The following is a 27995-nucleotide window of genomic DNA, read 5'->3' as shown; positions in this document are numbered from 1 at the left end:
CTTTAAATTCTTTTTTCAAACTTGGTGATCAATATGTTTCTTAATAAAGTAATATTTTGACATAAACGTAACTTTTACCCCCCTATTTGTTACGCCACCGGAGCAAATTCTTTTTTAATTTTGTTGTCATTTGTCTGATTATTTTTAGTTAAACAACTAGTAACCTTTTGTGGAGCTAAAATTAACGGTAGAAATTTGCCTCTAAACAAAAGTCTGCAAGCACGTAAGTAATTTACAAATTAATTAATTATTATTCATTTAATTTCGAATAATGATTAAGCGTAGGTAGTTAAAAACAAATAAAAATTATTCATTATCTCAATTTCAAACAAAAATGTATTACAATAATAACAAAATTAGCAAAGACAATAAATATAATAATAGCACAAATTAAATTTAAACAACACTGTATTACAACAATAACAAAATTGACAAACTTGCAGTAGTTGCTCAAACTGTAGGCCGCCTACTTCAATACACTTATTACATCGTTTTGTCATTGAAAAATGTGTCTTTGAGAATAAATGGATGGGATTGAATGATTTCTGCCGCAGATTGAATAATTCTAACTATTGGATCTTTTTCAGATTCGATCGTACAATAAGGAGTTCATATAGCCCCATATAAAAAATTTGATAGGATTTAAGTCAGGTGATCCTGGAGGCCAAACGTTGGGTTCACCCCGAACAATCCATTTTTCTCCAAAACGTCTATTTAAGTAATTTCTTGCCGCTGCAGCAAAATGAACAGATTCCCCATCGTGTTGAAACCACATGTGTTGTCTAATATTTAACGGTACATTCTCCAACATATCTTCCAGAAAGTGCGTATAAATTGCTCCAATGATTTTATTTGGTAAAATGTAAGGCCCGATTAAGCAATCTCCAACGATACCCACACATTAACCGAATATTTATCATGAAATCCCCTTTCACGAACAAAGTGCGGATTTTCCTCATCCCAAACGTGACTATTTTTAGAGTTGAAAATTCCTTCCCTAGTAAATCTAACTTCGTCGGTATACAACACATATCTTGGAAAATTTCGATTTTTACGACACTTTTGTAAAAACCAGTTTGAAAATTGTATACGCACCTGAAACTCTCTAGGTTCTAATGCTTGAACACTAGCCAATTTGTATGGATGTAACACTTCCATACAGTAGAATGGTCCACACTTAAAGCGCGACCTACATTTCGAGTACTTAATAATGGTCTTTCAAAAATATTATTTAATATTTCCCCATCCAGATGCGCAGTCATTGTTGTACGTTGCTTTTCAGCATTATTTCTTTTAATTTACAAGTTTCCGGTTTTTTCAGCCTTCTTTCAATACTTGCAAATTTAGAATGATGTGGTATTCGACGATTGCGAAATATTTGTTGGTATAAACGAGCTGCCATTCTACCATTTTTTCGAGCTTCCCCGTAAATCATTAACATATCGGTCAACTCTTCTAATGAAAAATTCATTTTATAACAGCAAAATTAATGTAAAAACTAATTTAAAATTCTTTAATCTACCAAGATCGTGTCAAATACACAAGGTGTCGCGAACTATCAAAAATATGACACGTGCCTACTAAATTATAATTTCGAAATATTTAGTATTTAATTACCTGCAGTTTTTAATTTAGAGGCAAATTTCTACATTCATTTTAGCTCCATAAATTATTATTATTATTTTGAAATTGAAAAAAAATTGAAAATTGAAAATAATTCGGCAATTTAAAACAAAATTAATAAAAGAATTTGCTCCAGTGGCGTAAAATATATAGAAAATATGCAGAAAATGTAGCATTTCTTTTTCTAAAGGTCGTAATTTTTGTGTCTTTGGCTAACAAGTTCCATTCCTTAAGGCGGGAAGCAAGAAGTTCAGACTGTTGCTTTGTTAACCCCAAATCACGTGTTAAATCATTCAACTTTGAACAATCAAATGTGGCTCTCCGGAGAGAAATAGGGTCGGTGCATTATTCTTCGGAGCTTCTAAAACAATATTTTACGGATCTAAAGGCGTAATCGGTACTGGTAAATCTTCGTTATGGGGAACAGGTTATATAGTAGACGGCAAATTCGGATACTCGATCTTGTGCTTTTTTTTCTTAGAATAATCTTCAGTCTTGGTTAAACAAAAATAGGAAATGGTTAGTAGATTCCCGCCATACCATTGGAATTGCAAAAGGCATGTTTTTTTTCTTCCCATTCATCCCCTACACCAATGACACGCTACAACTAACACAGCACGCATGGGGGGGGGGCACTGCTTGTCTTGGTCTCTAATTAAGGCACCAAAATATTTGAAATAGGCTTTTTTCACATTTTCGGAAAATGCTCTGGCTTGCGATTTCACCATAAATTCTCCACAAATATAGAAAAATTTGTCAGAAGATTTGCAACTGCGGCGCGTTTGACTCGACATTTTCGTCTTTCTAATCACGTATGAGCAGAGAACCACACAATTTTGAATGTTAGTTTATGTTTATTATTCTAATAATACAATTCAGGTATTTTTTCGGACATAAAATTTACAGATATTAACCGCTCCTTTATAAAATAACCTAACTTCTAATGTAAACAGGGATAATTAAGCTATTAGAAAGTTGTATGTGTTAGTGTTTAATAAATAATTTTTTTTTCATTGGTATTTCCATTTTAAAAATAAAGGTCTCGCCTGTGTTACGAAAATCTTGTTGTTCAGTGAAATTAATCTGGTTCGCTTCTTGCAAAATTTTTCGTTACTACCATTTATCAATTTCAATTAATTTTTTTTTGTTAGTGTAGTACTTAGTCGAGAAACAAACCTCTTCGCAAATATTATTATACCTCATTATCTGATTCATACTGATCTTTATGATGTCTGTTTCTAAAGAGAAATATCTAAATATCTTAATTACTTACAGACTATGTTGCACTTCCTCAAAATTTTTATTCTATTAATTTAACATTAACAACAAAACATATAATTATGAGTATGGTATTTTAGTTATATATTTTTTATAAAATTTTTCCCGACTTCCGATTTTTTTTCGTGCGCTAAATAAAAATATACAATTGAAATTAATTATAACGAAAAAAGATAATTTTATACTTTCCTGTCCCCTCGTATTTTCGCTCTAGAAAATCGAAAAATCATCCGACTTGGATGAATTTTTTTTTAAATCTTCGTTTTTACGGCGGATTTACGAAAAAAATTATGGGAATAAAGAAAATGAAAACTTATATTGCTTTCGGGGCTTTAAAAGTTTATTAAAATGCACTCATTCACGTATAATTGTTGATAACTTTTTTCCAATAAAACAAATGAAGTTGTTATATATTTTTTTCATAATCTACACACAAAAACGAACAAATTGAAAAAAAAAATAGAGAAAAATGTTGTTTTATCATGTTGTTACAATTAAAAATAATACAATTTCTCTTAAAATTGACCTTTTCCCACATATAATCGTTTGTAACTTTTTTATTAAGTAATCATCAAAGTGTATAATATTAAAAGTAAACTTTGAAAAATTTTCACCATTAAAAAAATGGTATCTTACTAAGATAGAACGTTAAAGAGAATTGTGACGACGGGCGGGGGAGAGGGATTGGGGGTAGGCGTTTGAAAAGCAAGATCAAGAATTTTTAGCACACCCCCCCTAACCTAACCTAACCTAACCAATATAAGTTTTCATTTTGTTTTATTCCCATATTTTTTTCATAAATCCGCCGTAAAAGCGAAGATTTAAAAAAAAATCGGAAATCGGATGATTTTTCGATTTTCTAGAGCCAAAAAAACGAGGAGACCGCGAAAGTATAAAATTACACAAAAAAAATTATTTATAATACTTTTCTAAATACAACAACATAATTAGTATATTTAGGAATCATTGGTATTAATTGTAGCATTTATTGTACAATTTGTATTATTGCAGAAGTTTAGTCCCCTCGGTATTTCTTTCTTTAGAACCAAAGATGTTGAAGCAGACGATACGCAGATGTTTTTTTAATACTTACATTTTTTGTATGTATTCTACTATGAATCCTTTTGCTACGCCATCCTTCGTGTCTTTTCAGACTAAGCAAATCAGCACGGCCATTAACATGTTTACCGAAGAACGCATTAGCCCATGCCTCGTATATTCTTCAGGATTTTCAAGTTTCAGGTATTTTGCATCAAGTTTCGGGAAAGCACAACAAATCATCTTCGGCTGTTCATATTTTTAGGCCATAGATTTGCATATTCACTATTTACTAACCTAAACTAACGTAGTGTTCAATTTTTGGTGGAAATTTCAATTTAACTACCGAAGTTCTAATTATTAATAATTCATCTAGATGAAACATGGGTTGACAGTCATGATGTAGTAAGTTTAGACGGGTTGACAATAGTGAAAAGTGCTGTTTGAAGTGGCCATTTCTAAAGCTGTGCAGCTGATTATCATGAAGATATGACAGCAGAATTATTGAACAGTGGTTTTACGGCCTACAGACACTACCAGAACTGTACACCTAGAATTGCGATTTATCTTCAAGAATTGATATCTTTGGAAAAAAAATGAATTTTTTGATGCCGATTTTAGCGGCTTATAAAGGGGTTCTTCTCGATTAAAAGCACATCAAAAAACACATTCACATCTGACATAAAAATATAATAAGTAGGGTACTCTAAAGACATAAATATAGTTTCTTAAGTTAGACCATTTCGGTTCTGAATAACTTAATGAGACGGTTTGTTGCAGACGAAATTTTTCCTATTTATAAAATAGACATTTTCAAAAAAAGATGCCAATAGTTTATTCTGCAGCATCAAAAAAGTGCAAGATGTAGATTTAGGGTATGCCGCAAGAGCGGCTTTGAAAGAATGCATTGGGGTCAAAGGATTTTTAGATATATTCTAACGAATCAGATCCCTCTAAATAAGATAAAAAATAAACTATCCCAGATGTAATAGAATAGATGATTTTTGGATTAAACTTATCGGAAACGGTAGTTTTCAAAAATTTCTTAAGACATTCCGACAGCAGAGAAAGGACTTTCTGTTGAAAATTTAAATGAATAATCACTATATTAGTGTACGATTCTCTGAAAAAATTTGTGGCCTAAAAAATGGAGATATTTCAAAATCTATAATACTCTCTATGAGGAATGGAAACTAAAAAAGGAAGGAAACTGGAAAAAAATCTTTAAGGACTCAATAGCCTTGTTGTTTTATTATACTTGTATTTTCTAAAATAAATATTCATCATAATAAAAGTGTAGTAAATTCACGAAATTTCAACAGGGAAAACGTGAAAACCAATCTGGAAAAGCCGGGATGAAAAATGGAAGTTGATTTTCAATTTTTACTAGACACAAATCTACACCAAAGATCCCAAACCCTAAAATCACTTTTACCAGTAGATATTTTTCATCTGAAGCTTCGCATAAAAGTGTGATTTCTTGTTCTGCCGTTATTACCATGGAATTTTTTGGCAGCCTGACGTTTCAAAAAAGCAAAAGTTTTTGGATTTTTTTTGTTACTAGCAATTTGTTTTATAGCTAAACAACTCTCTAGCATTGAAAACCGACTATACGAGCCCCGTCCCATTTCAGTTGGCCCATTTAGAAAAATTCGAAATTATTAAACTTTATTTTAAAATGCCAAAAAGTAGCTGTTAGTAAAATGTTTTAAACTTTTAGTTTTACGTCTAAAATAGGTTTTGGATGAATATTGTCAAATATTTTGAATGATATTTAATTTGATGTAAATAGATAGGTCTTGTTGTTGATAATAATTTTTGATGCATATACAAGGGTTCACTGTTTCCAAAATTGTGTTCAAAGTTTCATTAGGTCTAAAATACGCAAATAATAAAGTCATATCTTCACAAAATGTTTTTTTAAGTGACAGATTTTTGAAGTAATAAGGTGAGTATAATTCTTAAAATTCGATTAATCATAATAAACTTATTCAAAAATGGGAAAAACAACTCAGAAATCCCGAAAGTTGTAAACATGTCAAAATACAGTGTTCGAAATATAGTTCGCTTGTATAAAGCAAAGCAAATGGTTCGATTGTCTCTAAACGCCGGTACGTAAGAAAATCGAAATTGTCAGACAAAGATAAACGAGCGTTTAAAAGAATAATTCAACAAAACAGACGTGCTAACTATGGTCAACTAAGTTTACGTTGGAGTAATGCAGTGAGTAGGCGGGTTTCAAGATCCACATGTCACAGAGAGGCTCAAAAATTAGGATTTCGGACATACAAGGTGAATTTTGTAACACCTTAGTTTAATGCATATTTTTCTAAATTTGCATTTTCTTTACATAGGCCAAGGAAAAGCCATTATTGACTCAAATCCAAAAGAAAAATAGACTTAAATGGGCCAAAAATTGGAATTTTGAACAGTGGAGCTGTATACATTGGAGTGATGAGTCTCGTTTTGAAGTTTGCGTGGGTGACGATCGAAGTAGAGTTATTCGACAAAAAAATGAAGCTTTTCATCCAGATTGTTTGAAGTGGAAAGTAAAATTTCCGGCATCTGTGATGATGTGGAATTAAAAGAAGGACTACAAGAAATTTGGGATGATTTTACTCCCGAATACTCGAATATTGCCTGAATTTAATAAACACCATGCCTCAAAGAATTACGGCTGTTATTGATAATAAAGGGGATGTTACGCAATGGTAACTTTTAAAAGTATGTTTAATATTTAAGCTTTTCTTATTACATTTGGTTTTTGTTTTTTTTTTTTAGTTTGTAATTATAACTTATGTTAAGATTTGTAACTCCTGTGAAAGTATCTAAAATTTGTCGGTTTTTAATAGCTGAAAAAGCAATAATTAGTAATTTTTTTCAATAGGGCCAACTGAAATGGGACGGGTTGTTTGTCAGCGGTAATACATTTTCGAGGTTTGTACATTTTATTCAAATTTGTAATGAATACAGTTCAAATACCTCGTATATCGGTTGCTTCATCAACTTAGACTATGGTCATTTTATTTTTTTTTCCGCAGCTCTACATCTGCCAGTTGGGGGTTTACCACCCTATAGGATTCAAACGGTGCACCACAATCGAAACAACAAATTCAACGCCAATAAATGGGAATTCAGTTGAGGGCTGCAACCACTCCGGCTTTCTATAGATAAGTTTATTCGTTGGACTCTTTTGATTATGCAGTTGATGCGAAATCATTTTTTTGAATAAATTTATTTGTTGCTGAAACTTCTTTTATTTTTCACCGTAATGAATAGGTATTATTTTAGAGAACCTTATCTGGGGATAGTTTGTTTAATTCTCCATCTCTTCTACTTATTCACTTCTAACTTCGTTTGTTAAAAAAGCTAACGGCCTCCAATTAAATATTGATTGGTCGCCCTGTCTAGGTAACAATTATTTATATACTTTAACTGATGCCGAATACCACTTCCTGAGGAAAAGTCTCCAGCCAAAGAAGTAAAGTTGCAATGAATCTACACTACGTATAAATCCCATTAAATCAAATTTTACATTAGTTTAACTAAATGTGAATTTGTAATGTTTAGAATGTATTAGAATAATGTTTTTTATTATATTCATTAAATTCTAAGCAATGATGACACACGGCACTTTTCGAGTTATGGATTTCTTGTCTTCACGTACCAATCTCAAAGTTGATCTGCTTTTTGTAACCAACAGGACCTAACCAAGCTAAATTTGTTTTTTTTTGATACTTGATTTTTTATAATAAACTAGGTACACTATTTAGGACTTTAAAGGTTTCGAATAAATGTTTGTTTTATTCAATTTATTTTTTTTTTGCAAAATTAAAATTATGTAAAAAGATCTGACAGAAATGTGAATAAGCTATATACTTTAAAATATATAAATTTTGTAAACTACTATACAGTTTGAAATTCAAAAATCTCTGTAAATCAGAAACATACAAGTATATCAAAGTATTTTATATAAAAATTTGGCCAACTATAAACACATGTAGATCACTCAAGAAGATGCATCTCTAATTCTAAAGTTAAAATAGATAATATGAATGGTTTTCTTTTGATTTTAAGGATAATTGTGCTGCAATGAAGAAGCAATTGCTGAAACTAAGTCTATTTTGAGACAAAAGACAAATACTTCGACAAGCATGGCATCGAGAAGTTAGAGAAGTTGGTCTTGAAGGAGATTACATTAATGAATGAAATCGATTTTTGACAAAAAAAATGTTTTCTTATTTAGTAACACGACTTATTCAGTGATGGTTTAGCCCATGGCAAATTAAAAATCGTTTAATCGACTTTTCACATTACCTACAAATATTAGAAAATAAAGCCCCACTGCCTCAAAAATTTGTTTTTGATTATAATTCATTCTAAAAAATATATCAATTCTGGCTTCTGGATAAATATATATTTAAGTTATAAACAACTCAAACCCAGTGATGGTTAAAATGTTTTATGTGTATTGTTTAAAAATGTAAATTTTCTAATATTTCTTATTTAATTATCATTCCATTTTATTTTTGAAAATTTTACTTATTAATCGAGTTTGTAATACCCTCATGTCTAAAGTATTTTAACTAAACATTTTTTCATCCGGTATACTGTAAGAAAACTGTCCTATCATGATTATTTTACCACCTGCATCAGATGAATTACTCAATACTATATTCTGTAACTGAAAAAGTGATTGTGCAACTGCAATGTCGATTTTCCGAGATATTCACCAAATTTGGCCTAGAACGACTATATAATAAAAATTCTAATAAATAACTGTTAACTTGATATCAATTATCAATTTATTCAGTTAATTTCGTCGACTTTTATCTTAAATCTCTTTAAATACAAAATAAGTTTATGATTGAAATATGTATTGTAACTCTTCCTTCCAAATTTTTATGTTGTTTCAAATTCGTATTTCCTAATTGATGTGAATTATTCATATGTGACCTCAGCTTTACTTTTTCAAATATAAAACCTGATATTTACAAGAATTTTTAAAACGTAGCTTGTGCAAACTTCACAAACCCAATTATTCCAAACCATATTTTCCTGCTATTTTAGAGACAATAAAAAAATCATACCAAGTAAATGAGTGACCAATATTATATGTTAATCTAACAATATTCTGTTGGAAATTATCCCTGGTTAAATTTAAATAAGTGTTAAATATAGAGGTGATTATTCTTTAAATCTTTCAGATTTTTCAAAATTATTGGTCTACTCATATTTTATCATTTTTCTTGATAAACAAGTACTGTTCTGGCCCAGAGACTTTTGTATTAAGGGACATACGAAGTAACAAAATGTTTAAATCTAAATATTTACAAATATATGTTTGTTTATCAAACAGGATATTCAAAAGAAGCGGCCAATAAATTATAAAAGTACTGTTTTTATTCCCTACGTAGATTATCTAATCTTGCCTGCAGGTCAGCATCAGCATCTGAAAGCCCACCACCACCTGAACCGCCATTGTTTGAATTATTATTTCCACTTGTTCCACTCCCTCCATTAGAACCACCTACAACACATAATTACTATTAAATGAGTCATAGAAACAGATAAAGGCATAGATCAGATTGCACTACAATCTTAAGGTTAATTGTGCCCGTAAACTAGGTGAACTGGAGATTCTTACTCAACAGTTATCAGTTTCTGTTAGTAAGCTAGTGAAAAAATATGACTTGTTTTTGCTAATATTGAAAAATATTTTGATCTAGATCTATAGATATTCAAATTGAGTATACTGTATAGTAATCATACCATATCTATTTCATTTTTTGATTATTACAGCATTGTTCTATTAAGAATTTGTATGATGAAAGTTCCTTATTTGTTTTCATGAAACTCTCATGAAAGTGAGAAATAAATTTATTCTGATAGTGAAGCAGATATAACAGCACTGAAGTTCCATTATACCAACTCAAAGCTGAAAAGGAAGTGCTAAAGAAAACTTGATGAAATAGACCATAATAATAGTCTCTTTAGTTCTGATTTCTGGTCACACCGGAATCAAACGGAAAGAGGTTAATACACTCATCAGGAAGAGACTATTAACGCCTTTTATCGAAAAAGAAAGAAGATTCCAAAATCACTCCAAAAAGTTTGTTCGATTCATTTGATTCCAGTGTGTCCAGGAATCCGGACTAAAGGGATTCTATTACTATGGCCCTATTTCATCAAGTTTTCTTCTGGGGTTTCATTTCAACTTTCAGTTGGTATCATTGAAGTTCAGTGCCATATCTACTTGACTATCAAAATGAATTGATTTGTCACATTCCTGAGAGTTTCATGAAAACAGATAAGGAACTTTGAGAATACAAATTTTTAATAGAGCATCGCTATCATAATCAAAAATAGAAACAGATATGATATGATTATACTCAATTATTGCAATTTGTTTAACTAAAAAATACACAAATATTAAAACTGTTAAAATTGATAAAATAATTCAACTTCAACTACTACATAGTATATGTATAATTCCATAAAGTACTTTTATAAACATTATTTAAACAATTATTTGACACAGTTTTGTACAAAGAAGGCAAAAGAAAGCCAGAAAATTACCATCTACTAAAACTAATAACTGTTATTTTCAAATACCTGCAATAACTGCTGCGGCTGACGGCTGTTTTTGTCCAGTAGCTGGTAGACTTCCACCAGTTTGAGGTAAACCAGAAAGGGTATCACCCAATTGAAGACCCAGCTCATCCAAAACTTGGTTTACAATTGCATCACTGAAAAAAGGGCATATCAAAGCAACCTATTAATTACTATTTTTATAATGAGGTAGGGATAGAAGGGAAATCTACAAGGAATGTCGAACAGATAATTTCCATGTTTGCTGTTATTTATATATCTGCATTTGGGTAAAGTTAGACCAGCCTTCTTCGAAATTCAAAAAAATTAAAGTTCTGCCTAATTGTACCAGGTTTGTGCTACTTGTTCTATGAGCTGATAAATTTTCATCATTTTAGTATGTCTACTTATTTTTTGCATAGCATTAGAGGCAGGAATTCATGGTATACTCTTCCCTGTATTTTTATTTTTAGTACCATTTTGCTTTCTTTTCCTAACTCTTTTATTTAACTGATAGTCAGCAATTACATACATTCCATATTTTATTTAAATAAATAATTTTATTATTGATAACTTTCTGTTATTGCTTTATTAATTACCTATGAAATATCTTATGTGCTAATTAACAAAAAAGTAATATGTGATTAATAAGGGCCTTAAAATATTGAGTGAGTTCACAAAAAAAATCATGTTCCTTCTGAAGGATTAATTCAAATTCCTTAAAATTTACACATCCTTTAATCTTGACAACCTTGCTGTCTTGTCTGTTGGTAGGAATATTTGAATGTTTAAGGTCACGTCTTTTGTTTCATTAGGGGAAATAATTAGTTTTAACTGCATACAACTAATTGAAAATATGATGAAATATGTTATCTATAGATCCAATAATATTGGTACGTTAAAAATAACTAAAGAATTAGTTTTGGTCACCCAACTTCTCCAAATTATATGTAAACATCAAGTTCATTCATGATAATAAAAAATTTTCTCCTATTAAACATATAGATATTTTACCAGTTTTATTTTGACAGTCATTATAAAATTGGGTGTATATAAGAATATGAAATTCTACATTTATTATTTATCTGTCTACTATCTTTTCTGTAGTATTTACCATTCACTAATCTTTTTTGAATTTATATAAAGTATATGATATAAAAAAATACCTTTCTTCTTCATCATCATCTCCTTCCATTGCATCATCAATAGCATCATTCATAACTTCTTCCTTCATATCCATAATTTCAGATTGTTTTTCAAATTCTTGTAATATTCTTTGTATTTGGGGTAAATTAAGTTGTTTATTCATACTCTGCATAGCTTTAGTAACGCCTTTCATTGCTTGTGCCATAGCATTTTGCGATCTAAGGGTTTGTATTTTTAATGATACTGCTTGGATATTTGCTTTCATTAACATAAATTTCTTTACATATCTCCTAGTTCTAACCAAATCTTTAGCCATTATTTTTACAGCGTCCTGCAAATAACTGTGTTAACAAATAAAATTTCTAGTTTTATAAATTACCATTTGGCCTTCTTTAGCTAATTTTTTAATATCAATTATAACTTTTTTTTCTTGCTGTTCCATTTTCTGTTTTTCTCGATCTAAATCTCTCATAGCTTTATTCAATGCCCTTTGATTTTTACGTAATAATTCTTCGGGGGTAACTTTCTTACCAAATAACCACTCCATTTTAAAAAAAAATTAATCTTGTAGATCAAATACTTGGGAAACACCTTTCAATCCAGTTAGTTTTTATTATATTTCATACCAAATTAAACATGACTCATATGGTTAATTCGAACTTTCTTCTTTTTTATTATAATGGCCTTTTATCCAAAAGAAATCCTTTAAAAACAGCATTAGCCCTTCTTGAAAATGTATATAACATGGAATATAATGCATTTAAATCAATTTCAACAAAGAGGACTTGCAATTCAACTGAATTAGTTGGTTTTAATATGAAGCATATATAAGAAATACTTTCGTACAATTTATAATTAATTCCCACCTATTTGCTAAGATAGACACCTGAACAAAAGATTATTCTTAGTTGGACCCAGCAGAAAAAAGTATATGAGACACTGATTTAGTGAATGCCTGAAATTTGTTTGGTAAAATTTCCTTACAACCAAGGTTTTTGAAGGGTATAATTTGACGGGTAAGGGGTTTTCGGAAACTATTATCCACATCAGGTAAATCACCTATCAGCTGACCGCGTGTGATCAAGATTTTTATCAGTTTCCGAACAACGCATTCAATTTTTAGTGAAAATTACAAATTTAAAACTCCACCTACCAAAACTTTTTATTTTTAATACTCTCTAGTTGCTAACCTAACCTTTAATTGCGATGTGGTTATAGATATTTTAATATGTACTTATTATATAGCGAAATTCTTATACAATAAGCTATTTTTATATTGAAAAGCCAAAAAGAGAAAAATTGCATGGGACAATATACTGTTAATTACGCTATTTAAAAGAATTAACCAAAAATAACCATGCATGGGGATTAATGATTTTTAAGGTTCAAAAAACAAACTTTGTATTCAATTGATAAGACAGATTGCTTCCTAAGATTATATACATACCCGATTGCTTCATTCATTTTCCGAATGACAGTGAACGAATCCGGAATACTCTCCGAAACATTCATGATCGGCTTAACCCGATCATAGTTTCCGAAAACCCCTATATTTTGTTTTATACGTGTGCTATTTTGTGGAAACTGTAATAAAGTTTTAAATTGAATTGGCAGTGGTTATATTATTTTAAAAATGGTTGTCTGCTCTGGTGAACACGGCTTACAAGCGGACATAATATTTCTTATAGAAGGAACGGCCGTAAACGGTGCATATATAAATGATATTAAAACAAATTATATTATACCATCTCTAGAGTGAGTACAATTGTAGAACGTTTTAAATATTTTTTTCAATCATTGATTGTGTTAAAATATATTTAAAATTTCATAATTATAATTAACATTAAAAAATTGCTGATTATTTTAATCTGTTGAAAACTTATTTGTATTTATGTATTAGGTCATTGACTCGTGGGTATTTGTATAATTTCTAGGTGATGAAAAAACAATATCAATAAGTATACTCATTCACATAAATAACCTTTAAATTAAAATTCAGTTAGAGAGAATTGTTACATATTTTAACAAGTTATGAATCTATCTCTAATTGAATTTTTAACTTAGAATTAAGTACGTTAACTGCGATTTACAAATGGTAATCATTTCAAATGCATAACAATAAAATTCCAAATAAAAATAACTGATCTAAACATATAATGATCAATTTATTACTTAAATTATAATACACTACTTTTTCTAGCACACATATAACCAAGTTCATAATAATAAAAAGTAGTTTATTATGCTACCCCTATTTAGTCAATTGGTACATTGTATAAATCATTCACCTGGTGGGTAAATACATGTATGCATATTCTGCAGAAAAAGCGAGTTTTCTCATACATTTCAGAAGTTATTTATTAATGGGTCTACTTTTCTTTTTGACCTGGTAGTGACTTTATAATTCTAACCAACTCAAGTTTGTTATTGATATTAAAAGGGAGAAATAATAATTTCACTGCATATTGGTTTCATCAATTTCAATCATATTACATATTTCTTCAGGGAGTATCACTTGTTAAGTTCATTTGTGAACTAAGCTCTAAGTCCCTTGGACAAGCTATTTTGCTCTTATATGAACTAAAATTGGCCTGGGTCTATCAATAATTTCTAAATCTGATCGTTTATTGTAAAAATAGCCAAACATTTTAATTAATTAGTAAGTGAGGACAGTGAGTAGATGGTTCTTTGAAAAATCCACGTTAATAGTAAAAGGTATAGAATAATTTAAATTCGCATTATATTGGTACATTTTGTGAATTATTTATTGCTCATGTCCATTAGTGTTCAAAAATTAATTTTTGCAGATATTTCAATCAAACTAAAATGGAAGATGCCAGTTACTTATCAGAAAATGCAAATTCAGTTTATGGAATTGTTATTTTTTATGCTGCCGATTGCCTACCACAACTCAGCACAGATACATTTGGTCCATTCATAAGTCCTTTGAAACTTTTGGCTGCTATTGATAAATTGGAGTAAGTAACAACAATGGTTTTTGTTAAATATATAGATTGTTATTTTCTATTTATTTTAAGAATGATTGGAGGTAAAGGAGAATCTCATTCAAATATCGCTGAAGGCTTAGCAACATCCTTACACTGTTTCGAAGAACTACAACAAAAAAGAGATACAACTACCCCTGTGCAGAAGCATTGTATCCTTATATGCAACTCTCCTCCATATTCACTTCCTGTTTTGGAATCTCATACATTTTCGGGTAAGACTGCTGAGCAGTTAGCTGGAATTTTGCAAGAGGTAAATTGATACTTTTAAACTATTTATCTAAGGGTATGGGGACAAAAAATCTATACATTTTTAGACAGCTTAGCAAGTAAAGTAGGCGTGATTTCTCGTTATTTGCACTTATCAAAAGCTCCAAATATAAACATAACATATCTATTAGAAGTTTAGTTTCAACTATGGGAAATCTAAAAGAAAATGAATCAAGATCTGAAGACATTGTTAACAGTTAATCATTTTGTAAGAATGGGAAAAGCTGGACAAATAATTTATATCTGTTTGTGTGTTGAGAAAGATATGGAAATAAAGTCAGTATTAGGCAGAAAAGCAACAAAAATGCCAAAAAAAGAAAAGAGAAACTATGGTCAAAGCGGTTCAGAGCAAACTGTGAGTCAGTTGGCAAAAATTAGGGAGAAAATTCAAAATTGTATGAAATATGTAAACAAAATTTTAAAGGAACAGATTTAGTTCATAAATCAAGAAAATCGACACCCAAATATTCTAAGAAGCAACAAATGAAACAAAAATCATAACTACTACTTTTGATGGAAGTGAAACTACGAATAATAAGATTTATTATTGTCAGAACGGCGAAGAAGTAAATTCAGAAGTGTATTTCAAAATACACAAGAAGTTTAACTACGTAATGTTGGTATAGTTGGAGATATCTTCTCCTAGTCGTTCTTCAGCATATATTTGCCCTTATGAAACTCTGCAACCTCCAAAATATATGAAACAGAGTGTGTCAGGTATAGATTAATGCCGCTCATAAAGAAAAAGCACCTAGTAGGAAATTTTGTGTTCTGGCCAGATATGGCAACTGCTCATTATGCAAAGTACATAGTGGGAGCTTTTGCAAAGTTGAATATTGCGATTATTGAAAAGTCTAGGAATGCTGCTAATGTGCTTCAACTAAGGCCAATTGAACATTTTGGCGAAATTTGATACAAAACATTATTCTGAAGGTTGGGAAGCAACTACACATTAATAATTAAAAAAGAGAATTTTGAGCAAATTTGTAAGAATTTTTTGTCCAAGTGACTATACTTTGCATGTTTAAATTTCCATTTGAATTAAATCTAAAAATCGTTTTATTTGATTAAAAAGGAATTTAAAAATTTTATAACTTTGTATTTTTTAAATTCTTTCACTTTTAAATTAAGTCAGATACCATCCAAAAATCATCACAATTTTCTGTTATATTGAGTTTAGACTTTGGATATTTTTCATGTATCTATCTTTGATTTAAAAAAGTTACATATTTTTTAATAACTTGACACTTATCAGAGATAAAAAATTTTTTAGGTGATAAATCATACTATGACTTTTTAATTTTTAATTTTCTACTTGTTTATTGAAATTGTTACCATATTTATTATACTGTCTACAGCTCATAAATAATGTTTGTGTTTCTAATCCTAAATATTCAATTTCAAATTGTGATCATTGAATTTTATTCGTCTATTTTAGAGAAATATCAACTTTTCTGTTATTTCACCAAGAAAGATTCCTTCATTATATAAGCTATTTGAAAAAGCAGGAGGTGATTTAAGCTCATCACAAACGAAAAATTATGCAAAAGACCCAAGACATCTAGTACTATTGAAAGGTTTCAGGTAAGATTTTTTGACTCAATTATAACTATGTAATAAGATATTTTTTTAATTGCGACTGTCTTTACATACCATTTAACCATTCTAGCGTATCCCTAGAAATATAAATGAACACCAGCATGAGTTCATGTGTTGTTTGCTATCATATGTTCAAGAAACAGTACTTGATAAATGAGTTTAAAGCAATACACAATAACACAATTTAACAAATCCCAGATTTAAAAAAATATGAATTTAGTCAGTAATACTAATTCATGATTTTTGAATGTCTGTTATTAGTCTCAAAGAAAGGTCTGTTAGCCCTCCACCTGGAGCCTCTACAACCACACCAAATCAAATAACAAATACGGGAATACCCGCAATGACTTCTTTGCCAAGTCCACTTCAAGGAAGTGATAGTCCAATTCCAGGTAAGAATAAGAATATATGAAGGAACAAGAATCAAAAAGTTTGAAAGTGAAACATTTATTTGAAACAATAATGATAATAATCATAGTTGGTTTAGTAAAATGTGAGTAAAATCAAAATCAGTAAAATATTAATACAATTTGATTTCCAAAATAATAATGAAAGCAAGTTTCATTCTTTTTAATGGTCCATTCAAAGGCAATTGAATATTGATATCAAAAATCACTAATTTGCTAACTGATTTTGAAATACTGCTAAAAGAAAATATATCAAACACTTGGTACAAAATTTATATTATTTATATTAATTTTAAACATTTTTCATTTAGGTACCAGTCAACCTAGCAATAATATTATGGTCAATACTACAGTGGGAGTAGGAGCTAATGTTGGACAAAATAATGTATACAGACCACAAGGAACACAAGGTTTGTAATGATAATTTTAGGTAATAAATAGTATAGATAGTAGAATATGTAGATGGTACTCGATGACAAGGAAGTTAAATTCCCCTTCAGCATATTTTATGTAATTTCTTTAAATAATTGTATGGTGTCATAGTTCATCATAGCATGATGTCCTTTGAAAAGCTGATTGGCCGCTTTAACTTGAACCCTTTGATATCATTAGGCAAGCTGGGAGGTTTTCTCAATTGTTGGGCACTCACAGATGACCTGGTCTACAGTTTCATCCTCCTCCATGCACCAATGGCACTCCAGATCGTTCGTTATGCCTATGGTGTTTTAGATGACCGTGTCCAGTCACTAATCGGATTTCGCGCCTATTTAGTTGGAGCAGGGGTTGGCAAATTGACATTACTGTGTTCCTGCAGATTCGATGGATTATCGCATGTCCGCATTCCATCACAGCAGATACCTCTACTTGGAAGATGTAGCGTGTTCCTTAAGTGAAAAAGATTAGTTTATTTTGGGGTGTCCTCTGCAGGAGCCTGCTTTGGCCAAGGTATTATTAAGTATCTCGGACATGGAGTCACTAATCCACTGCATTCTCTCAATGATGTGTACCTCCAAACCCTTATTGTTAACAGTTGTGGGCGTCATTTGGTTGCTGGCCATCGAAATGATTGGGCATTTACCTGTGACCTGCGTCCTGATTTTTGCATGGACAGTTGATGCAATCTGCAGTTCTTTATTGATGTTCAGCATGTATGCCTCATGGCTTCGAATTGTAATGCTAGTTCCAATGGTGGGATGCCCAATAGGATTGCAATGGCATTAGTCCTAGGCCATATACAAAGTCGTCATACTTTCCACTATCGCTACACCAATGAACTAACACAGTCGTACTCACCTATCTATAGTGAAATTTGTCATTGTTCAATCTACACTTTTAATATGTTTGTTTTATGTAAATGTACAGTAAATCATTTTTTCTTTCTACTATTATTGTCACAAAATAAAATTTTCAGGTATGAATATTCCTCCGCAAAAAGGAGTAGGAGTTGTGAATGTAGCTGGTGGTCGTATGATGGGTAATAATCAAATGCCAATTATGCAGGTTAACGCTCCTCCAGGATATCATGCTTCAGGTAAATATAAAAATGTCATTTAACATATTTATTAAATAATTTAATCTTTGGCTGTCAGTGTATATTTATGTTGTTAGGTCATGTAAATAGAACATCTCCACATTGGACAATGCCTCCGCCAGTCCAACAAGTAAGACCCTATATTCCTCAATCAAATCAACAGGTTAATACTACACAAGGTAGTGCTCTTATTGCTCAGTTGACACAACCTCCGTCGTCAATATCTGGATCCAATGTTAACCAATTTGGACAGAGTAAGTATTTTGCTTGATACAACTTAGTAAAGAAAAAGCATGACATTTTTTGTTTTAGTTCATCTAATAATGCCACACAAGTTTTGGCATTTGAAATTTGGAGGACATCCTCAATAACCAGTTTTGAAGGATTATCGAATATTTTAGTTAAACTTTTTTGTCCACTTGCTGAGATATTCTGTTATGCATTTATATCCCTTAAGTCTCTATACAAATGTTGATCAATCCATTTTTTTACATACTTCTACAAGTTCAAAGGTCCCAACCTTTACTCAAATACTGTTCTTCTGACTTACTATTATCTTAATGACCATTCTAGTTCTCTTTATATCTTAAATACTTCCAAATAAACTCGTCTCATTTGATTATTATAAAGAATTGCAATAGGCTTATCCTACTTACATATCACATCACTTTTGGAATTTTCAGTTTAATGTCGTTCGAATCTCGTCATATTTGTCAAATTTTATAAGTATTTTGGAAAAATTAAAAATTAGTGTACAATATTTAGAGGCAAAAAATTCCACTTTCGAAAGATGGAAGGTGGATATGAACCTGGAAAGAAACTATTAGACATTCTGGTTCATTCTGATAGTCAAACAACTATTAAAGAACTCAGTTCCCACATCATTAGCACAAAACTGATATAGCAGTGCCAAAGAAAACTTATAAAATAGGCCTGGATATACAGAAATCAAAGGAAAGAAGCACAAATGCTTTTTTCAGTGGCTTTTCTATAGGAAAAAGAGTTTCAGAAGAAGGAGGTAACCTGAAGGGACACTCTGGCGGGGCTATCCCGTGCTGGAACTCCTTAAAAAGTATAATAAACTTTAAGATTGCTGTGCAATCTAAACGTGTAATAAACATCTACAATCGGGAGGCATAATTTTCGTATCTACTTATAGATTTGAACTATTTGTGTCACATTATCCTTAAGTCACTATTAACGTCTTTTCTTTGCTCAAGTCCTATAATTGCTTCAAAGACACGTGTGTTTTATTTCTCTTTTGAATATTAGTAGGCTAGTAGCAACAGCTTTGTTAACAGTTAGCTAGAATATTAAAAAAATAGAAATAATTTTCACAGTAACACTTGCTTTCAATCTTAATTAAAATCGTGTTGCTTCGATAGCAGATTTTTATCTAAAACATTTGTCTAAACAAATAGTATAATGTATCAGTGAATGAAGAAAATTAACTACCAAATATTATTTTACTAATTTTACTGACATAAAATATAGTTTCATACAATATAACTATATGTTGTGTTTGAGATTTAAATTTATTGATTAATTTAATTAATTGAAATATTTAAAATATTTTATTTTTTAGTGACATCAAATTCGCCCATTAATAAAATAAACGTGCCACCACAATCAAATGTACAAACGTCGATTTCACAAAACCAAACAGGTATACAAACGTCTATGGCACAGGTCTCACAGGCGAATCCTGTTTCTTCTTCTCAAGCCCAGGTACTAGTTACTATATTTAAAATGTTACGGATGGATGTTTATTAACTTAATTTTTTGTATAATATTTAATAGCCTTCAAAAATATAAACAAATTTTTACTATTTTGGTTTTTTGGATACTAGTCCTGTGAAAATAATCAGACCTAATGATTTGAAATTGCTGGTATTATTAATTTTGGAATTAGGAATGGTAATAATTAAGATATCATCTTCAGAGACTAAATGCGAATAGTTTACTTTAGTCTTTTGAAGACGATAACTGATCAAAACGTGCTTTAGATAAATAAATCTTGACAGTTTATATATATATACATATATATATATATATATATATATATATATATATATATATATATATATATATATATATATATATATATATTTTAGAATATGCCACAAGCTGTCCAAGGTCAACCACAACAAATACGGGAAAGGCATACCATTTGGCAAGGTTTATTGGAATGGATAGAAAAGCCAAAAAATGCTACAGATCAACAAAAAATTACCAAGCATGTTCCCTGTCAGGTGTCTGCCAATTCCAAAGATGGTGAACCCGAATTGTAAGTATATAAAACATTTTTACTAGATTTCAAATGTCTGTCATCTTTTATTATTGGTATAGTAACTTTTTTTACTTATTTATTCAGAAAAGCTGATGGTTGGCCACAAAAACTTATAATGCAACTCATGCCGAAACAATTAATAGGAAATATTGGTGGAGCATATCTGAAAAATTCGAAATCTGTATTATTTCATCCCCAGCCATGCGATGCTTTAGAATCTCTTACAAGAGTTATGAGTTCTGGATTCGTAAGTCTGTTTTTCAAAATGTAATAGTCATTTTCTTAATATAAAATTTTAATTCAATATATATAAAAAGTGTGTCAATATGTATCAAAATAGTTCCTGTCATTTCTTAGAATGGGAAATCAAATTTAGTATTGTTTTGCTTGAATCTAATACAAGAAGAATACATTATTTTTAATAAAATGTTGATAATTCAGAACGGTTAAGAGAAAGGTATAGGGAACACTATGATAGAAATCTAAGAGTATTAATCGATGCCTTGAAAATATGCATAGTATTACATTGGAAGTAATAGAATAATTGTTGTTTTAATTTGGTTAAAGTGATCTTCAGTATTTGAACATCTTATTAGCAAATAATGGAACAACAATTATCATGATTGATTGATTAAGGTATCCTAAACTTCCACTTGTCTAAATTAAATCTAAATACATTTTCAAAAAAATGGAATTTCTCAAAAAAGCAAAACGAGCTACATGAAATCGTCGAACTAATTTTCCATATAGAATTTAAAAATGTAGTCAAATATATGGCGTTCCATTTAAAAAATAGTATGTTTGATTTGTTTACTACATTCTGTAGTGTATATGGCTATGAGATAAATATTTTGAAAAATGTCATTGTTTGTCCAGTAGAGTTCGTTTCTTCTTGGATTTCAGATTTAATTTTTTCCAAAGATGCAAGTATTCACCTTTATTTTGGTCAAATTATACAGAAACATTTTTTTGGTAGGTTTAATTCTGCTTCAATTTGATACACTTCAACTCAACATTTCCATTTCTAATTTGCCAATTCCACTTTCTTTTTTATATGTATAAATGTTGTACAAATAGTGATTCTCGAATAAAAAATAATCTTAGTTTGGTAATTAATTCTGTTTCTGTTTATGATTTGTAGATTTGCACCCATTATAAAACTATATTTAGTCTTTTCTCTATTACAAAATTACATTTTTAAAATAAATTTGTTTTCGTTTTCTGTCATCTGATCCAATTTTGTTTTTAGAGCTTCTTATTACGTTTATAATTTCAATTGTGATTCTATACATTAACATACATATATTTTTTTTAATTTTTCAGGCTGGATGTGTGCATTTCACTAGTGTTCCACCATGCGAAATCAAAGTTCTTATTTTATTATATACGGCAGATAAAAAAGCTTACTTAGGATTTATACCTAATGATCAAGTTGCTTTTGTCGATAGACTTCGGAAAGTTATTCAGCAACAGAAATCAACTCAACAAATGAGACAGGTAAACTCCAGTTTTCATTTACCGGTAAAATCAATTCAAATAAAGGTTGATAATTTGGACAATTTCAAAATGAATATATTTGAAAAGTATACAAAACATTAATTTATATTTCTGAATCGTCTTGATTTTAGGTCTGTTCTAGTTTTAAAATTAGTTTTTTGTAAATAATTTTTGAAAGACACATAAAAATTTGATATACTGACATACCAGATGAAGTGAATTAAGTTTTATTCAGGTCCCAATTTGCACAAAATATTTCTAGTGACAAAGAAATACCTGTGACAAACATCTTATGTAATATTGAATGCAACATCAATAATCTAAATAACGAAATTCAAAATAAAATAAGATCTGATACTTGTAATATTATTACCTATTTTAGAAATAAAAAACAACATAGCAATAAATCAAATAAACTGTAAAACAGAATACTTATACTTATAATCAAGACGACTTAGAAACATAAACATATATAAAAGGTCTAAGAAATAAGAAATAAAACATTAATAAGACTAGTGATTGCGTTATAAATAAAAAGGAAAAATATCTGAAGATAATCAAGAGAAAAATACTGAGAACTGTACTTGGACCAAATATTACAGGAGATGGAGAGAGAATATTGAAGAAATAGAAGAAGAACTGGGAGGAGAAAATATAATAAGCAGAAAAGCAGAAATGCCTTTGTCAATGTTCAAAACTTATTAAATGTTTTTGTCACTTTTAATTCTGAAGGAATAATTTTTTGGCATTAATGATATGGAATTTTTAACCAGATTAGAAGTGGACATAGTTAAGTAAATGTCCAAATTCTTTCTTCTAGTAGGATAGTTATGTATTGAAGAAGATATAAGAATCCTAGAAATACTAAACAGAAAAGCAAAATGCAGAAACAGAAAAGAATGGAAAAAGCTGACAAACGAAGCCAGGACCAACAAAAAATTGTAATAAAAAGAACAAGGGGTAATCCACCCCGATAATGGATTTGTAGGCACACAAAGCGCTAGCCATAATCAAACAAATTGAACAGCATAATGATGATGATATTTGAAAAGCAACCGTTTTTTTTTAAATTTTGTTATTGGGTTTTTCAACAAATTTGGAATGAATAGAATTCGTTCTAATAGATTATATGAACCTCACATAAATTCAAGATTTATTTTTTATTTAAAATAACGAAATCTATAAAATTAAATTTAATGGAAGCTATTATTAAAAACAGTATGAGAAGATATTTTGTTGATCAAAGAATGTAAAATAATTAACCAACTTAATTTCATTGAACCTGTGTGCTTTATAGCATTATTGTATTGATCTATGTTTAACTAAGTTGGAGTTTCTGGAACCGTTGGAGATATTCATACTGAATACACTGTGTAAACTGTGTACTGTACACTGTGTAAACAGTGTATTCAGTAGGATCTATGTTTAAAATAAAATTTTTTAATGTAAATATCTATGAACTACTATTGCATTCAGATCAACACTATATAAATTATTTGTTTCCATATGTTCCAAGGGTGGACCCGGTACTCCTACTGGTAATCCGCAAGTTGGACAAGTGAGTAATTCTCCTCAAATGTCAGGCACGAATGCTATAACATCTCAAAATGCACCTCAAAACATGTTAATATCTCCAACAAACACAATTTCAATGGGAGGTGGTCAGATGACTCAAAATGTTAACACAACGTCACAACAAGGACAGGGAATGGCTGGTATAATAAATCAAAACGTATCTTCTGGAAATATGAGACCCAATATTAGGATGCCCAATATACAACCAGGTAAGATTTTCTTATTAATTTTCAAAATTAGGCATTTATACCTATGATGGCATCATATCTTTTCCATCTTATAATGAAACTAATATTTACTCTACATGTTTTTTTATACGGTTTTTTTCTAGATCTCATTCTATAATGATGTGCCGAATTTTTTTCGAAAAAATATTGTTTACATGTGTTTTTAGAGATGCTCATTTTAAATGATAAAAGACTATTGCAGATGTGGTGTATGGTTATGTTGAAGGATAATGCTGTTGCGTTTTATGCCGATTCCGGTGATTAATGTATATAAAAACTCACCCCATTCAGGAATACAGGGTGAAAAATGAACGATATCTTCGAGATCACTAAGTTTATAATTACACTAAACACAATCTACTGTCAAGTTCAATACTTACAAACATATTAGTTACAACTATCAACTATATACGAGGATATATTGAAAAATTCTTAGCCTACTATACAACCAAACAAAATTTCAATGTCAAAATATTTTATTACTCAACATATTCTCCTCTTAATTGAATACATGTTTACAGCGAATCTGCAACGTCTCTAGACCTTTCAAAATAAAATGTTTCTTCTTGTTCTGCAAACCAGACCTCCACAGCTTTAATTACCTCCTCGTTGGAAAAAAATTTACGACTTTTCAAACTGTTTTTCAGTTGAGGAAAGGGATGATAGTCGGACGGAGCCAAATCTGGTGAATAAGAAGGGTGTCAAGTAATTCAAACCCTAAATCACGAATTTTTTCCATACCAACATGAGATTTGTGTGCAGGGGCGTTGTCTTGCAAAAACAAAACACCTTTTGATAGCTTTCCGCGTCTTTTCTTTTTAATGTTTTCCCATAGAGTGGTCAGTAATGTCGAATAGTAATCTCCAGTTATTGTTCTAACCTTATCCAAAAAATCAATCATGATTACTCCATGGTAATACCAAAAAACTTAAGCAAGAACTTTCCCAGCACATTTTTGGACACGAAACTTCTTAGGTCTTGGAGAACCAGAGTGTCGCCATTCCATCGATTGTTGCTTTGTTTCTGGATCGTAGAAATGTACCCAAGCCTCATCCATAGTAATATATTTTGTTTCATGGTCTCTTAGACTAGTAGTAAATAATTCGAGTTTTATTTAATTATAGACCTTGTTTGTTCAGTGAATTCATAAATATACCATAACTGAATTTTAAATATTATAAACATAATTGTTTGCAAACACAATTGAGACAAGTTTTTTACCAGTATCTGTTATTTTAGATAATCGATATTACCTATTGTTGCAAGAATGAAGGGTTATGGTATAAGTATAGTTACGGATAAATATGATTAGAACAGACAAACAACTGATAATATCTAGAAAAATGTTGATACCTTCAATACTTCAATCCTAATTGGTTGATTATATATTAGGGCTGGGACGTTTCAGGTTTCCATATTTAATTTGGTTTTATACAGTCTGAAACAATATGATAAATTGTTATAGATGTTTAATAATATACATTAATTCCAGGAAATACAAATCAGTCAAATATAATACAAAATCCAGTGCAAAGTTCTGCTGAAAATCAACTTGAGGTTGAAAGGAGACATAATTTAGAGAAAATTAATCAACTTAAACAAACACTGGAAGCTGCACAACAACAAGAAAGGCAATATAAAAGCCAGTTGGAGAGAATAAGTCATATGAAAACTTCTCAATTAGAGCAAGCTTTACAAGCAGCACAACAAACAGAAATGCATTATAAAATGCTGGAAAATGTGAGTACATTTTAAATTGGTAGTACTGAATTATGTATTTAAATTAATTTAAGTCTGCTAGGCATACATCACACTATACATTTTCCTTTCATAAATTCTAGTATTTTTTGTTGTTTTTAAAAGATGTAAAACTTCCTTACCATTAAATTTGAATTACTGGATCCAATGAAATTCTCAAAAATAAAATCTATTAAAATGAAGGCAATTATATTTTGCATATTTATTTTTTTATGTAGAGAACTATTGACATAAAAATGTTATCAACCATCATAAATCGAGTATTTTTTCAAAATTTCAATATAGGTTGATCTGGATAGAGATCCGATGAAATAAACTGTTTCAATATATCAATTTTCTTTTATTTCATATTTTAACAATCAGCATTACAAAAAACAGATAACCGAGGGAAAGTAACCTGTTGAAATTAAAAATTATATTTAATATTTTTTAGCAGCAAAGACAACAGATAGCTGCACAAAATGTTCAATCTACACCTCAGGCAGCCACATCACAACCTCAACAGAGGCTTATGCGACCGGTTATGTCAAATAATCCTGGATTAAGACATCTTTTGCAGCAAGTAAGTCACATTTGAATATTAAGATAGAATGTTTAAAAGTATCAATTGATTTTCCTCGTATTTTTTTCATGAATTTGTATTAATTGAATTCTTGCTTTTTTGGGTGTGTTTATTATGTGATCCAATAGTATTATTACCCATACTTTTCCTCACTAAGTTCAACTTTCTGGAACCATTAAACACCAAAGATAAACTTAAGTTTCTCTACAAGACTTGGCTATCAAAACGTGCATCAAACAGTATTATTATGTAACACAGTAGTAAACTTATTCATGAATAACTATTATGTATTAATTGTTTCAGCAACCTCAATACAGACAGTTAATAAACGTGCAACAGATGCCGGGCAGTGGCTCCAGAACTCAAATGGGCCAGCAGTTGCAAAACCCAGCTGGATCACAACAAACTAATTTCGATGAAGTTGGAAGCTTCGATTTTAATAATATTATTTAATTATATGTTTAAGTATAAATATATTTATTATTGTAATCCCCGTATTCCATTGTTGATAAGTAGATTTTTGCTTGACAAAAAACTATAACACGTACTTTCCTCCGATATAGTATGAAAATATTCCAAGCTAATTCGATTTTTTTTAAATCAATTAGGCAACATTTTATTGTGTACAGATAAAAATGGTTACATGAACAAGGAGAGCAGGAGGAGATACGTTGAGTATCAGATCAGTATGGACCGGACAAAAGAAATAATAACCGACGTGATTAAACTGTACAAAGAAAGGCCTTATATATTGAAAATAAAGGATAAAACGTACCTAAATAAAAATCTACCTAATAATTCATCAAAGTTTCAAGTACGCATTTGTACTTTCATGTACCCTTTCATGATCGCAAAGTTTTTGAGGTAAGCACATGTTTCCATATTGATTTCTTTCTTGTACCCATTCTGTTCTGTTTCTTTTTATTTATTTTAAGTATTTCTACCATGCACAAACCCAATGGTGTCACTCTTTTTTTCTTCTCCATTTTCAAGATTTTCACACCACTGTCCTCATGATGTGCTTTTCCGTTCGTTAGGATTTTAAACAATTATAAATATCTGACCGGCCGTCCAGACCTCTCAAAATCTGACAGATTATACCATTAACTAACAGATTCGTCATCTCACACATCTGATCTGGCAGTGCGAAGTAAGACTAGATATTTATGTTAATGGGTGATAACTGTAAGGTGGAATAAGAAATAAGGACGAAGGGATAGATCGTTCCAAAATTCCCTCTGTGCATTCCTAGTTATTGTGATGCTGTTAAATTATGTGATTTAATATAGTCAATTTGTGTTTAAGTGGATATTATTTATATTGAATTTCATGTCACGATAATGTATCAGACTCTTGCATAGTTGGTCAGCACAAATATATTTTAAATTTCTCATAGCAAGTTTTAAAGACTACTTTGTTATAAAATACCTTACCCATAATATTAGTTCGGATCTGATTATATATACACACAGCTGTTTATCGCTGCAGAAACAATAAGAGTTTCCAAAAGTTATATTTTTTCTGCTTTTTAGATAATGGCGGCCCAAATATCCCTTACATATGTGAGTTTAGGTATTGCGATGTTATTATATAGTAAT

The 27995-nt window shown here is 30.2% G+C and overlaps 2 protein-coding genes across 3 annotated transcripts; one reads left to right on the top strand and one right to left on the bottom strand.

Moving 5' to 3' along the window:
* Positions 1 to 7736: 7736 nt before the first annotated feature.
* Positions 7737 to 13286, bottom strand: LOC130441000 (charged multivesicular body protein 2a). Its single transcript, XM_056774432.1, has 5 exons — positions 13124 to 13286; positions 12056 to 12379; positions 11697 to 12007; positions 10555 to 10688; positions 7737 to 9469 (listed from the first exon to the last, which is right to left on the bottom strand). The coding sequence occupies exons 2-5, from the start codon at positions 12221 to 12223 to the stop codon at positions 9342 to 9344; spliced, it is 741 nt and encodes a 246-aa protein (XP_056630410.1). The 5' UTR covers positions 12224 to 12379; positions 13124 to 13286; the 3' UTR covers positions 7737 to 9341.
* Positions 13211 to 27840, top strand: LOC130440999 (mediator of RNA polymerase II transcription subunit 25-like). 2 transcript variants are annotated; one of them, XM_056774430.1, is made up of 16 exons: positions 13211 to 13431; positions 14484 to 14654; positions 14715 to 14934; positions 16390 to 16535; positions 16812 to 16942; positions 17269 to 17367; positions 18369 to 18488; positions 18566 to 18742; positions 20074 to 20216; positions 20603 to 20775; positions 20863 to 21025; positions 22102 to 22275; positions 23792 to 24059; positions 25570 to 25817; positions 26269 to 26397; positions 26701 to 27840. In XM_056774430.1, exons 1-16 carry the CDS (start codon positions 13310 to 13312, stop codon positions 26848 to 26850), a joined length of 2634 nt encoding a protein of 877 aa, XP_056630408.1. In that variant the 5' UTR covers positions 13211 to 13309; the 3' UTR covers positions 26851 to 27840. The 2 variants fall into 2 exon arrangements, with proteins under 2 accessions (XP_056630408.1, XP_056630409.1); XM_056774431.1 differs by having other exon boundaries at positions 13302 to 13431; positions 26272 to 26397.
* Positions 27841 to 27995: the final 155 nt, after the last annotated feature.

Source organism: Diorhabda sublineata, chromosome 3 (assembly GCF_026230105.1).
Source record: "Diorhabda sublineata isolate icDioSubl1.1 chromosome 3, icDioSubl1.1, whole genome shotgun sequence".
Classification (NCBI taxonomy): domain Eukaryota; kingdom Metazoa; phylum Arthropoda; class Insecta; order Coleoptera; family Chrysomelidae; genus Diorhabda; species Diorhabda sublineata.
This window is presented reverse-complemented; position numbering and strand designations above follow the sequence as displayed.

Excerpts from the sequence above, each read along its gene's own strand:
- LOC130441000 (XM_056774432.1), bottom strand. The coding sequence starts at position 12,223 with ATGGAGTGGTTATTTGGTAAGAAAGTTACCCCCGAAGAATTATTACGT. Across the intron at positions 12,008-12,055 it reads TAGCTAAAGAAGGCCAAATG|GACGCTGTAAAAATAATGGC; the intron begins GTAATTTATAAA and ends AGTTATTTGCAG. Across the intron at positions 10,689-11,696 it reads GATGATGATGAAGAAGAAAG|TGATGCAATTGTAAACCAAG; the intron begins GTATTTTTTTAT and ends CCCTTTTTTCAG.
- LOC130440999 (XM_056774430.1), top strand. The coding sequence starts at position 13,310 with ATGGTTGTCTGCTCTGGTGAACACGGCTTACAAGCGGACATAATATTT. Across the intron at positions 16,536-16,811 it reads GTACTATTGAAAGGTTTCAG|TCTCAAAGAAAGGTCTGTTA; the intron begins GTAAGATTTTTT and ends GTCTGTTATTAG. Across the intron at positions 20,217-20,602 it reads TTTCTTCTTCTCAAGCCCAG|AATATGCCACAAGCTGTCCA; the intron begins GTACTAGTTACT and ends TATATATTTTAG.